At 43.2% G+C, this 14569-nt stretch overlaps 1 protein-coding gene across 3 annotated transcripts in view; it reads left to right on the top strand.

The window, feature by feature from the left end:
* The window catches only part of LOC126108485 (ankyrin-3-like), a 512755-nt gene that overhangs the window by 489083 nt on the left and 9103 nt on the right, over positions 1-14569 (top strand). The window contains exons 1-4 of one of the 3 annotated variants that reach the window (XM_049913742.1): positions 2480-2515; positions 4385-4554; positions 4670-4717; positions 9075-9624. The exons of 1 other annotated variant lie outside the window; for it this stretch is intronic. In XM_049913742.1, coding sequence (XP_049769699.1) covers positions 4467-4554; positions 4670-4717; positions 9075-9624 — 686 coding nt within the window. In that variant the 5' untranslated portion in view covers positions 2480-2515; positions 4385-4466. Of the gene's footprint in view, positions 1-2479; positions 2516-4384; positions 4555-4669; positions 4718-9074; positions 9625-14569 lie in introns of those variants that run through there. One more of the 3 variants, XM_049913743.1, reaches the window with a different exon arrangement.

The raw sequence follows: 14569 nt of genomic DNA, 5'->3' as shown, positions 1-14569 counted from the left end.
TCCGTGTTGTGAGACATTCCGCGTGTTCAAAATGTTCAAATGTGTGTGAAATCTTATGGGACTTAACTGCGAAGGTCATCAGGCCCTAGCCGGCCGATGTGGCCGAGCGGTTCTAGTCGCTACAGTCTGGAACCGCGCGACCGCCACGGTCGCAGGTTCGAATCCTGCCTCGGGAATGGATGTGTGTGATGTCCTTAGGTTAGTTAGGTTTAAGTAGTTCTAAGTTCTAGAGGACTGATGACAGAAGTTAAGTCCCATAGTGCTCAGAGCAGTGTGCGATTTGCAGGGGGGGATGGGGGCATTTCCCCCCCTCTGCATCAGACCATCCCCTCCTCTGGTTTTAGTTTATGCATCCCAACCTGGGATGTTTATTTCCCACGCACTGGAGTAAAACTTTACATATAATTTAAATTTGTGGAGCCGAACACTGAAAGTTTTTAATATAGTCTTACTATTAATACTATTAATATGTTCGTTTATTAATTTTGAAAAAGTGTTATGTAGTAGGTAAGCATTTCAAAACATTTAGAACTAAATGACAAGACGACGCACGCCTCATTTCCGTAGCATGCCACAATTTTGCAAGACGTCGCCCCAGCGTAAACGAGACTTTCTAAGCCAGGTCTGTATTGTATGGTGGATGTGATGTGTTGCGTACGAAACTAAAACCTGCAATCAGATCCAAACGTCGTGGAAAACTGTGAAGAGGTGTCATCCTGCAGCAAGATAACGCTCGCCCACATTCTGCCAAACGGACAGCCGACGCAATAAAGGAGTTGAGTATCGAGGTGCTGGAACATCCACCATACAGTCCAGACCTGGCTCCAAGCGATTTTCACATGTTTGGACCCTTCACGGAAGCACTACAGGGAAGGAGATTTGAAAGTGATGAAGACGTCTTTGCTGCGGTGCAAAATTGGTTATAGATGCAACCGATGAACGTATTTTCTGATGAAATAAAAAAACTCGTAAAACGTCGGGAAAACTGCATTGAAGTCCAGGGATGTTAGGTAGAAAAATAACGCATGTTTCAGTTTTCTATCATCAGAATAAGTACAGCTTTTCACAAATGTGCCTTTGCTTTTTGAATTCCTCTCGTATACCTGTATGTAGATGATTTTGGAAATAAGCTTCACCTATAATGTACTTTTAAAGATATAACAAGGGATGGCTTTTCTGATGGTGCATACGCGTGAATAGTGAGTTTCGGCATTAACATCTATTTATAAATAACTGTTTAACCATGGGTAACGCCACGGTCAAAGCTAGTAACATATACAGGGTGTCCCAGCTATCTTGTCCACCCAAAATATCTCTGGAACAATAACAGCTATTGGAAAACGACTTTCACCGGTATCAATGTAGGGCTGGGGCCCATGAATGTACATATTTGGAAACATTCTAAAACGAAAGCATATGTGTTTTTTATCACAAACTTATGTTTTTTTTTAAATGGACCTCCTATATTTTTTCTTCAGCAATCCATAGCATGACAAAGCACATACACAATGGCGTCGATTGCATCGCAATATTCCCATTACATCCCGAGATATTGAGACGCGAAGTTGACGCTTGAAACACCCGACATGCGCTGCTAGCGCACGTCCTGAGGCTCAGGCGTGAACCCCATGCTGCCCGTAATCGCGATGTGATTGACATGCGTAATCACACCTCCATACTTATCAAGAGGTGCGAAACGAATAATACGGTCTGCTGCGATTACGGGCAGCATGGGGTTCACGCCTGAGCCTCAGGACGTGCGCTAGCAGCGCATGTCGGCTGTTTCAAGCGTCAACTTCGGGTCTTAATATCTCGGGATGTAATGGGAATATTGCGATGCAATCAACGCCATTGTGTATGTGCTTTGTCATGCTATGGATTGCTTAAGAAAAAAATATAGAAGGTCCATTTAAAAAAACATAAGTTTGTGATAAAAAACACATATTCTTTCGTTTTAGAGTGTTTCCAAATATGTACATTCATGGGCCCCAGCCCTACATTGATACCGGTGAAAGTCGTTTTCCAATAGCTGTTATTGTTCCAGAGATATTTTGGGTGGACAAGATAGCTGGGACACCCTGTATAATTGTACTAACCCCCTAAGACTCCCCCCCCCCCCACACTGATAAAAGCACAAATCGCACACTGGCTCAGAGCTATTTGGAGCATCAGTCCCTAAGCTTACACACTGCTTAAAATAAATTATCCTAAGGACAAACACACACACCCATGCCCGCGGGAGGACTCGAACCTCCGCCGGGACCAGCCGTACAGTCCATGATTGCAGCGCCCCAGACCGCTCGGCTAATCCCGCGCGGCCACTGCGCGTGACGTCGGACATGTGGGGAAGATATGGTTGTCGGTGGGCGGGGGCCCGGGGCAGAGGGGAGGCTGCGGAAGGTCCAGCCGGGGGGCGGCGGTGCGTCCGAGAGGCCGGCCGCGGATAAAAGGCGGGACCCGCCAGCGGCCGCCACTGCAGCGGCTGGTGCGACGTGGGACGGAGTGGCCGTGGCTGGTGAGTCCCTGCGCTTTCCTTCCGTCAGTGCGCCGTATGCTGCGTCTGTCACCCCACTCACCTTGACAGTCCCTCGTTCTCTGTGTCACCCACACCTGATGGCTGCGAATCCAGGAAACCAAAGAAAAAAAACCTATTTTCTTTTCTCTTTTTCTCGACTTTCCCACACGAGCCGCAGCACTACAGCTATTCTGATGCATCCTGCATCGGTACGAGTCAGTTACGCCACTTAAGCACGCTACTGCTGCTCAAAGCGTAACTTAACGCGACCCGGTCTGGCCGAATTTCCTTTGGCTGTCCATACTAACGTCGGACTTTTCTCAAAACCTACTTGTCCGAATCCACCCAAATTTGCATGTTTTATGTGTATTACATACAGGGGATAGGCATGTGAACACCTGTACATACTTGGGAATGATTTATTAGTAAGTGGTTGGACCCCAATTTGCCCGTAATACAGCTATGATTATTCTTGGAATACCGGCATATAATGATTGTATAGTGTCCAGTGCAATGCTATGCCACTCTTCGATCAGTACCTCTCTTAACTCCTGTAGTGACGAGGGAGGCGCAAATCTGCTCCGGAGTCTGGCCATCATTACCGCCCACAAGAGTTCGATAATGTTCAAGTTCGGGGACTGTGCTGGCCAGGGAAGACGCTGCAGTTCAGCTGCATGCTCCTCATACCACGACTGTACTGTCCTGGCTGTGTGAATGGGTGCGTTATCGTCCTGAAATACGGCATCACTGTTTGGATCATGGGATGCACGTCATCACGTAAAATGTTCACATAATCTTTGGCTGTAACACGGCTTTTGAGAGTAATGATGGGACCAGCAAAATACTGTGATATGGCTGCCCACACCATCACACTTCCACCTCCATGCTTAACCGCTGGAATGAAGCAATCAGGATTCTGGGCTTCATTTGGCGTAAACCCCTCCCGATGCTGGAAATAAAGAGAACGCTGACTCGTCGGACCACATGACGTGTTTCCACTGATCAGCCGTCCACGATTTACGCTCCCGGCACCATGTTTTACGCTTCTTTGCGTTGGTTGTCGCCACTAATGGTTTCGGTATAGCAGCTCGTCCACGAATATTCGCTTTATGGAGTTCTCAGTGGACAGTATCGATAGATACGGGGTGTCGAATATGGCTATTGAGCTCTGCAGTCACTTTAGCCGCCGTAGTTTAGTGCTGTTTTTACACAATTCGTGTGATTGGACTTGGTGACAAGAAATTCTAGTCTTCGAGACTCGATATGTATTAAGTACAAATATGCACACGATGGCATGTAGATGTGCCCAGATGGACACATCACCAAACCAATCGCTTCCCAACGTAATTAGACACTGAAACAGAGAATATTTCTGGAGATATCATTAGTAACAGCATCTCTGTTGGCGACTATAAAACAAATAGTTAAATGCATCTGAATACTATAACAATTATTTGTAGTAGCATAAGTACAGAAAAATGCCGCTGTTACAAGCAAGCACACCCCCATCCCTCGCTCCCTTTCGGCGAATCATCAGCTCGTAATGTCACATACAACAGTTCCACTTGAAAAATATAAAAATAAACCCAAGTTGATATCAATATGACAGCAACTCATATGGCTATGAGAAAAGACTATGTGTCATTTAGACAACACTTTTCCACAATTAATTTGGCGTAAGCAAGAATTAGTGTCTTAAACAGTTTCAGATATTGCTTAGCTGAATTAGGCAGTGTCTATTGGGCAGAACAATGTGATGTATATCTTGTAAGAAACTGAATCATTAATAGTGTGAAATATTAATCTACACTAGCTAATTTACATTAAATCTTGCTGACTAAAAATTACTTGTAACTATATTTGTCACAGGTTGTTCTGCAGGGTATAAATTTTTTGAAGGTATTTCGAGGAAGAAGTTGTTTACCTGGCCTGATAACTTCTTCCTGGCATTATGTGCGGCAGAAGCGTTTGGTGGTTCATCTGCATTTTTGTGACGATAGTCACAGATACCAGCCTCAGTGACCCGGCCTCCAATACAGGTGAAATATTTGTTCTTTTTTCAGATCGTGTAAGTTCGGGTAGAATTATGAATAACAATTTTGTATTAACTGTGTTCAGTTATTTAACTAAGGTATCCACCAATTCCATTTGCAGGATCTGATTCTGAAGTCGCAGACAATCGTTTAAGAACCGACAAGGAAGGTGAGTATTTTTTCCCATTATTCAAATGGCTCTGAGCACTATGGGACTTAACATCTATGGCCATCAGTCCCCTAGAACTTAGAACTACTTAAACCTAACTAACCTAAGGACAGCACACAACACCCAGTCATCACGAGGCAGGGAAAATCCCTGACCCCGCCGGGAATCGAACCCGGGAACCCAGGCGCGGGAAGCGAGAACGCTACCGCACGACCATTTCCCATTATTCCCGAACACTTTTCATGGTTCAAGAACTTCATCTGATGCCAGTTTATCTCTTTGTGGTACTCTTATTTAGTGATTAAGAACTGCTTTGAGTCACAGCGTTATCATGTGAGTCTATTGCCACAGTACTCATAATCACCAACATTCATAACTTTTGCTTTTGGTATTATAGTTTGCTATTTGGAATGTTATTTATTTATCTGTCGTATATATGTTCTATAAATCCTTACAGTGACACCGTAGCCTGGCTGAGGAAAGCATCAGTTCTATTTTCACGAAATGTTTCAGTAACGTAACGCATCATTAGGCATCTCAAGTAGAAGAAATGTTGTGTTGTGCTCAATGTCATGCATCGATTTTTTGAGATACACTGACGCTGTAATGTTCACCTTAGAAACGCTAGAACAAAAGGTGACACAAAACTGCTAAATTCGATTAACTCGGATGGTTATTTACTGATATTTGCATATATAATCCTACTTCCGGTATTTCCTTGATATCTTTTAAGTGAGATATGCCAGATAAACTTGCCTTTAAAACATAGGTCCAGAAACATCACCTTTTTCTTGTTGATTGTACCAGAACTTCTGCTTGTGTCGTGATATAGCATGTATTTTGTTATGTTGCATGCCGCGTGAAACGTATTTTGTGCTGCAGCATCAGCTGTAACCAACATTTGTACTTTATACCTTTCTAGCAGTGGTGTCCTCGTTCAAAGAATCGGTAATCCCGAATTTAAATGTAAATCAATCTGTATAAACGTACATTTTTGTGAATTTTCGGAAGCTACGAATGTTTTGCATAATAAATTTCGAAAAAATTCGGCGTTTGTGACGTAGTTACTCTGGAAAAAACTGTAACTAATAGACCGTGTTGCACTCAGCTCTCCCCTTCAAGAGGAATGTATGCTGTCTACATTTATCGCAAATTAACGTTATTTTTGAGGTTGACAGCGATCAAAATCTCAAAAATTTTAAATAAAATCAGGAAAGGTTATCCCAGGTGTTTCTGCGGCGTTAACGTAAATCTCGTTTTGCGCTCTGATTGCTTCAGTTCTTACTGGGAATTAGCAGTAGTGTCAGCTGCACTGATTGAGAAATTAAAAAAGAATCAAAAGGCTTATTTTAGTGTATCCTTTTTTACTATTACGTAAAACATTACACTAGCCCACTCTTAACGTGGTTCTTGAACACGGGATGAGGTAGTTAACGTTTGTAAGCAGATGGAATTCGCTCTGACTACTGTTAAGTGACTGGAAGCTGCAGGAACATTATACCCATCCTCCTAACGAACAAGGTCGAGACGTTTTCCACTGACACCGAAAACGAGCCAGTGAGACAGACTCACGTCTTCAGAAAGTCCTGTGTCCCATGTCAAGAGGAGGCAAATGCAAAAGGGCTGAGTCCATTAACCACTGGCATTTGACACATGTGATGAATAACAGTAACCCCTTAGAGAACTGCAACAACGGATGGAAAGGAACGCCTCGTTGTTTGTTGGTTGCTTGGTTGATTTAGGGGAGGGGACAAGACAGCAGAGGTCACTAGTTCCATCGGATTAGGAAATGACGGGGAAGGGGATTAGGAAATGACGGGGAAGGAAGTCGGCCATGTCCTTTCAAAGGAACCATCCCAGTCGCACCAGCCTACGAGAAGCTACTAGAAGTGATCTACAAAACTACCTCCAATATCCTTAATAACCATTTGTTGTAGGACCTTAGATAATGTTATGAGCATGAACTTAGTGAGATATCTCTAATGTGAACGACTGACCTCCTCCATGTCTTCTAGCAAGGATTTCAGAAACACCGATCATGTAAAACCCAGCTCGCACTTTTCTCACACAACATTCTGAAACCACTGATGTTAAAAATTTACTGTTTTCTGTATCATCAATTTTAGGATATACACATAGAAGACAAAAGTCATGGGATACCCCTAATATAAATATCAGACCTCCTTTTGCACCGCGTAGTGCCACAATTCGACATGGAATGTACTCAACAAGTTGTTGGAAGTACTTTGCAGAAAAATTGGGCCATACGGCCTCTATCACCAACAGTAATTGTGGAAGTATTGTTGATGCAGCATTTTGTGCACAAACTGCCCTCTCGATTACCTCCAATAAATGTTTGGTGGGACTCATGTCAGGCCACCAGATTTTACTGTGCCCTCTTGACAACTTGGGTCTCTGACTTCATGGGATCTGCACCACATTCGAAATCTATCATCGGCTCTTATCAACTGAAATCTGGACTGATCTGACCAGACTACAGTTTTCCATGGGTCTAGTGTCCAATGGATATGGTCAGGAGCGCAGGAGAGGTGCTTCAATCGATGCTGTGCTGTTAGCAAAGTCACTCATGTCTGTCGTCTGCTGCCATAGCCCATTAACGCCAAATTTGGCTGCACCATCCTAAGGGATTTTCGTCATATGTCCCACACAGATTTCTGCTGTTATTTACGTAGTGTTGCTCGTCTTATAGCACTACAACTCTACACCAACGGTCTTGGTCGTTACGTGAAGGCCGTCAGCCACTGCGATTACCTTGGTTAGAGATAATGCCAAAACTGTAGTATTCTTGGTACAGTCTTCACACTGTGGATCTAGGAATATTGAATCCCATAACGGTTTCAGAAATGGAATGCACCATGTGTCTAGCTCCAACTTCCATTTCGCCTTCAAAGCCTGTTAATTCTGGATGTGCAGCCATAATCACCTTTAAACATAAAAGACCTGAGTACAAATGACAGTTACACTATGGACCGAAACTATCCAGACATTTGGCTGAAAATGATTTACAAGTTCGTGGCGCTCTTCATTCGTAATGCTGGAATTCAATGTGGTGTAGTCCCACCCTTAGCCTTGATGACTGCTTCCACTCTCGAAGGCATACGTACAATCAGGTGCTGGAAGGTTTCTTGGGGAATGGCAGCCCATTCTTCACGGAGCGCTGCACTGAGGAGAGGCATTGATGTCGGTCGGTGAGGCCTGGCACGAAGTCGACGTTCCAAACCATCCCAAAGGTGTTTCTATAGGTATCAAGTCAGGACTCTGTGAGGGCCAGTCCATTATAGGGATGTTACTGTCGTGCAATCACTCCGCCATAGGCTGTGGGTTATGAACAGGTGCTAGATAGTGTTGAAAGATGCAATTGCAATCGCCATCCCTGAAGTGCCCTTTAACAGAGGAAGCAAGAAAGTGCTTAAAACATCAGTGTAGACCTGTGCTGTCTTAGTGCCATGCAAAGCCACAAGGGGTGCAAGCCCCCTCCATGGAAAACAGCACTACACTACACAGCAAAGCTTCTGAATTTTGCTGTTGGCACTACACTGCTGGCAGATGACGTTCACCACCCATTCGCCATACCCACACCCTGCCATCAGTTCGCCACGTTATGTACTGTGATTCGTCACTCCACACAACGTTTTTCCACTGTTCAATCGTCAAATGTTTACGCTCCTTACACCAAGCGAGACGTCGTTAGGCATTTACCGGCGTGATGTGTGGCTTATGAACAGCCGCTCGACCATGGAATCAAAATTTTCCCACCTCTTGCCTAACTCTCATAGTACTGCAGTGGATCCTGATGCAGTCTGGAATTCCCATGTGATGGTACGGATAGATGTCTGCTCCTTCAACTGCCGGCAGTCTCGGTCAGTCAACAGACGAGGCCGGCCTGTACGCTTTTGTGCTGTACGTGTCCCTTCACGTTTCCAGTTCACTATCACGTAGGAAACAGTGGACCTAGGGACGTTTAGGAGTGTGGAAATCTTGCATACAGTCGTATAACACAAGTGACACCCAATCACCCGACCACATTCGAAGTCTATGAGTTCCGCAGAGCGTCCCAGTCTGCTCTCACGATGTCTAACGATTGCTGAGGTCACTGATATGGAGGATCTGCCAGTAGGTAGCAGCACAATGCACCTAGTACGATAAATGTATGTTTTTGGGGCTGTCTCGATACTTTTGATCACATAGTGTACGTTAATGCACTGTTCTTTTATACCTTGCGTTTGAGACACTATCGTTAACTGTATATGACCATGCCTCTACCCCATGACTTTTGTCTAGACGCAAAGGGCTGCATAGTGACTCTAGTAACACTATGCTTTCGAATCGTTGACAGTGGAACCAGTTCAGAGGGTTAAGGAGACCGCAGCTGTGGATCTGGCCGCCCTTCTGGACGCTGGGGACAGCGCAGTGGTAACGTTGGTGGCAGGCGACACACGTCTGGTGGCGCACAGGGCCGTCCTGATTGCCAGGAGCACTGTGTTCGCCGCCATGTTGCGCAACAACACTCTGGAGGCCAGCAGCGGCCACGTTGCCATCTCAGACGTGGAGGGTCCAGTGCTGCGCCACCTGCTGGCCTACATGTATACACTCCAGGCCCCCCAGCTGCACAGCATGGCCCCGCAGCTGCTGGCCGCTGCTGAAAGATATGGACTGTCCGCCCTGAAGGCAGAGTGTGAGCAGCTGGTAGCTGCACGAGTGTCTGGGGGGAGTGCTGCGGCCACAGCCGTCCTCGAAGTCAGGCGCTCCTCTAACAGCCTGAGGCAGGCCGTGGTTGACTTCATAAAGGCTCACCTGCTCCACGTGATGGGACAGACCCTGCACAGCCAGCGTGAAGATCAGGTGGAAGTGAGCAGCCCGCTGTCTGTTCCACCAGCAAAAGCCAGGTAAGTGTGACACAACTCACTTGTACATACTGTCGAATTCTACATATACAAGGTGATTATAAACTTTCAAAACGCTGTAGAAATAACGTCAAATTGCAACAGAATATTATAGGACAAGGGGCATAGCGTGTGGCAGAAAAAAAATATTGTGAAAATTGATCAATACATAGCGCTTTATGTGTGGGAATACGCCAGTGCCGGCCGCAGTGGCCGAGCGGTCCTAGGCGCTTCAGTCCGGAACCGTGCGACTGCTACGGTAGCAGGTTCGAATCCTGCCTCGGGCATGGACGTTTGTGATATCCCTAGGTTAGTTAGGTTTAAGTAGTTCTAGGGGACTGATGACCTCAGAGGTTAAGTCCCATAGTGTTCAGAGCCATTTGAATACGTCAGTGAAAACACTTGTCATGCACCTGACCCACTGAAGTTGGCATAAACACGCTGAGTATACATCTTTTTCTCCTTTCGCGTCTATGATGTTCGGAATGACTGTCTCAATGCAGGATCACGCTCTGCTTGTAAAGCTGTATTACACAAATGGTGACTGTGCACACGTCACTCTGCAGAAGTTATGGACATTGAAGGGTTTGAAAAAAAGACTGCCATGGGTCTGTAGAAAATTATTCGGAAATTCTAAAGGACGGGATCTTTTGGTGTGCAACCTGGTAGGAGGAGGAAACGAACTGATTCGACGTCAGTAGAAGCAGTGGCCACAGCAATGTGGGAGGAGACGAGTGGTGGTGTGCAAACATTGGACATACCCATGAGCATGGTGCATAAAATCCTATGAAACATCCTTCTTTGCAATCCATTAAAAATTACCCATGTGCACGAGTTGCTTCCTGTTGACCTGCCAGTACGAGAGACCTTGGCTTTAGAATATCTTGAGGCATGGAAATGGACAATGATTGGCTGTGGACAGACGAAGCCCACTTCCATCTGACAGGATATGTCAATACACATAATTGTCGAATATCGGCAACGGAAAATCCACACACACAATCAACCAGTACCACTACTTCACCCTGAAAATGTCACTGTGCGGTGTGGGTTTATGGCATAATTTATCATAGGTCAATATTCTTTCGAAGAGGCAGGTGTTTCCATTCCTGTTACCTGTACCATACTGCTAAGCATTATGAGCGTCTTTCGCGTTACCACGTCATTCCAGCTCTGCAAGAGCGTGGATGGAGATCATTTTTATGCAAGATGGAGCACCTCCACACATTGCAAATCCAGTTAAGCAGCTGCTGAAGCGCCATTTCGGAAATGCTAGAATTATCAGTCCCCATTTCCCTACAGCCTGGCCATCCCGATCACCTGCTATTAATCCGTGTGACTTCTGGCTGTGGGGTTACCTGAAAGATGTTGTGTTCAGTGTTCCGATTGCAAACTTAGCTGCATTGAAGGCGCGCATTGCACAACGCATTCTGAATGTAACCCTGGAAACACTTCTATCAGTTGTGGAACATGCTGTTTCTCGATTTCAACATGTTGCAGGAAACGGTGGACAGCATATTGAGCATGTGTTGCGCCAGTCACACGGATCTTAATAATCCGATATGATTTTGATTAATGCTTTTTATGCGGTTTTTGGCATCAGGACAAAACCCAATGTGATTGATGCTTTTCATGCGCTTTTGTCCTCAGGATTATTAAAAACCTATGTGATTGATACTTTTTATGCGGTTTTTGGCCTCATGATGGTTGAAAACCGATTTTTTCCATCCGATATGATATGACATGACATGGCCACGGTGAATAACTGTATTACACCTGTACACCCATGCAGACTGATTAGTGCAGTCTGTTTATCGTCAAATGTACACCTCAGGCATTGTTGTATGATTCACTTGTCATTTGCAGTTGACCACTATTAAATTATGATGCTTACAGCGCCATCTCTTGCTACATTTTTTAACTATTTATTTTTCTTCTGCCATACGTTTTCCCCCTTCTCCGATAATATTCTGTTACAATTTTACATCATTCTGACTAGTCGTGTTATTTCTACAGCGGTTTGAAAGTTTGACTTTAATTAGAATCGCTCTGTATCTTCGCAAGCCAACAATCTTTGCCTCTGCGTTTCCTTAGATTCGTCTGTGCTGTAAAATAGAGCATTTTCTGTTAGCTCATAAAGCTGTCGTTGACTTGTCATGAGAGGTACATGGAATCTCTAAATTGAACTATGTCTATTAGCGCACAGACTGGCTAACAAAATTCATGGAAAAGTCAAGATTTCGTAGCTTCACAAACTGAGTTGACTTGATGTTATTAGATCTGTTAAACTGCTTAAGCGAAAAAGCTCTTAATTTGGTTCTGACATCAATCCTCCGAACAAAAGGTTCACTGCCTATGAAGAAAACAGCAGCCATTCTAGTGGTGGACACAGTGATGTTCTGCTCAGAAAAAAAAGCAGAAAGCAGGCTTTATTGTATGTGCTTGTGCTGTTGAGGCCACTGTAAAGATGTTTATGCAGAGCAGCATTTATTGTTTGCTTTCTTTTCTGTTACTAGCAGTGAGCTCTGCATAAAGGGAATATATCGGTCTCTCGTTCTATACCTGCACCAAGAACGCTGCAGTATGCTGCTGTGTGGTTGAAGGATGGTAGCCACGTATTTAAAATTTCTCATTTCTTGTGCTGTCATTCTCTAAATGTTGACCTATGCAAACGTTAGCTGTCGTAAGGCCAAAGGTCAGAGTAATTGCAATTCCCACATTAGCACTACTGTTTGATGCGCAATGTATACCTTTTCTCTTTCTAGGTACATGTGTACAATCTCCATAATAGGATCCACTTATTCTCTCCAAACGGTGCAGGGGAATTGGAATTTTTATGGAGTATACTGGTCCTCAAAAATAAGATTTTGGTTCTCCATGAGAGCAGGTATGGAAGTCTCTATTACAGAAAGTCTCATAAGTACATGGGCAGGATGGGTTAGCTGGTTACTCCACATACAACACCTGACAAGACAACGAGCCAGACTGCACAAGAGCAGAGCAACTTAGGGTGGTTCCAGATGGTGCTGGCCCTTCCATTCACCTTTCTTGTCAGTTGATTCTCATGATATGTAGAGGACTTTAGTCCACTCCTTTCTATAACTCAAACAGGGAGGTATTTCTTGGACAAGGGCGCTGTACTTACTTCTTAGAAGAGCCACGGTCAAATCTCATCTTGGTTGTCTTGCATGTAGCTATCCATAGCGATACTAAATGCTGTCTAGTGAATTCCAGTGCTTCATTCTACCAGGAGTTCACTAGTCCATCCACTGCAGTTACTGATCAGTCTGTAGCATCCTCAAAATTGATATGACCTCCAGATAGAACTGTCCTCAGTTAAATACAGTACAAGTCCTCCTTACATGTCTAGTGTGTAGTATTACTCATAACTTTCCTTTAATATTCAGCTATATTTAAATGTTTATACAGCTCTTAACCGACTGTCTGATAAACTAGAATTCCTGCCTTCGAGATAATGTTGTCTGCATTGTCTGACTTATTTCTCATTTAGTTGTATCTTGTCTCGTAAACCACTAAAAGCTTATCTCTTCTGTTCATTGTAATGTAACACGAAAACGAATATTTGAAACAAACAGCAGTCTTTTCAAGGTATCCTACGATAATACATATATTTAAACGTAATTCTATCTGCAATACTCAAATGTATATTTCGTAAATGTTCTTGATAATCTAAATCGGATAATGTTATAATTCCCACCCATTATCTTCTTCATTGCCACATGTTACTATATAGTATATGGTAATTGTATGTTTTCCTATCAAAACATCAACTTCAAAGATAGTCTTTCATTCACATCACCTGTATGTCTACAAAGACGTTTATTTTATGTCAGTGATAAATTCGTAGACAAGTTTGCTAGATTAAATAACCGGAACACACATTAACACGAAACCACAAGAAAACTGTCGAATATGGTAATTACAATACATTGAACAAAATACTCATTTGACTACATCTCCTCGATCATTGGCTGCATTCGTAAATTCCATGCCTAGTTTCACTCCTACCACAGTTGTTTTAATTTGTCAACACATTACACACAAATTTCTGTGAAGACACTAACTTTGCTCTGCTCCTTTCTGAAAACATTCCAACTATGTTTCTGGATTGCACTGAGATAATAAATTACTGTAATATATTTCATAATGTGTTATCCTAAACACAGCAGTAAACTTAAATTACTAACCACAGGTATATAATTATTACACACACACACACACACACACACACACACACAGTTCAGTTTTCAGACATTTCCTTGTACTGTCTTCTCGTTTCTGGCCAAAATCACATTTGTCTTTAATAAATTTCTATATGCAATCATAAATTCTTGATTATTTACAAAAAAATATACTTTTTCAACTGAATTATGCAGTCTCTTTACTACTATTTTCAATGACTTATCGAAGATTTTATTCTAACAAGAACAATAGTCCCTACAACTTATACAATGAGTTTTGTATTAATTTTTATATTCTAATGAAGTGTGGGAAATGGGCAAATGGGGTCTGGTTTAGCAAAGAAATTGTTCGTTTCCTATGACAATCAGGATAATTAAGTAAACTATTAAGCGAACTGGGGAATACTTTATTCTGAATTTTCATAGCCTAGTTTCGCCCTGAATAATCTGTCAAAGCTGGACAATTGGGGTATCAAATATACCACCGTTACGTGCAGTTTTGCAAAAAAAGATGAATTTACTTAAAGAAAAAAATCAGGACAGTTAAGAAAAACTTAATTAATCATTTCAAGGGAAACTGAAATATTTCATTAATAATGCTACTAGCTATGTAAATAAAGTGTCAAAAGCTTAATCCCTTCAAGTCCTAACATTTTCCACAAATATAGTTAATTGTTGTGCTATTTGACTATTAAAAAGGCTTCCTTCGAATCAAGTTATACATTTAGGGTCTTTCGAGGACATCA

This window comes from Schistocerca cancellata, chromosome 11 (assembly GCF_023864275.1).
Source record: "Schistocerca cancellata isolate TAMUIC-IGC-003103 chromosome 11, iqSchCanc2.1, whole genome shotgun sequence".
NCBI lineage: Eukaryota > Metazoa > Arthropoda > Insecta > Orthoptera > Acrididae > Schistocerca > Schistocerca cancellata.
Note: the sequence above shows the minus strand (reverse complement) of the source record. Positions and strands in the feature narration are given on the sequence as shown.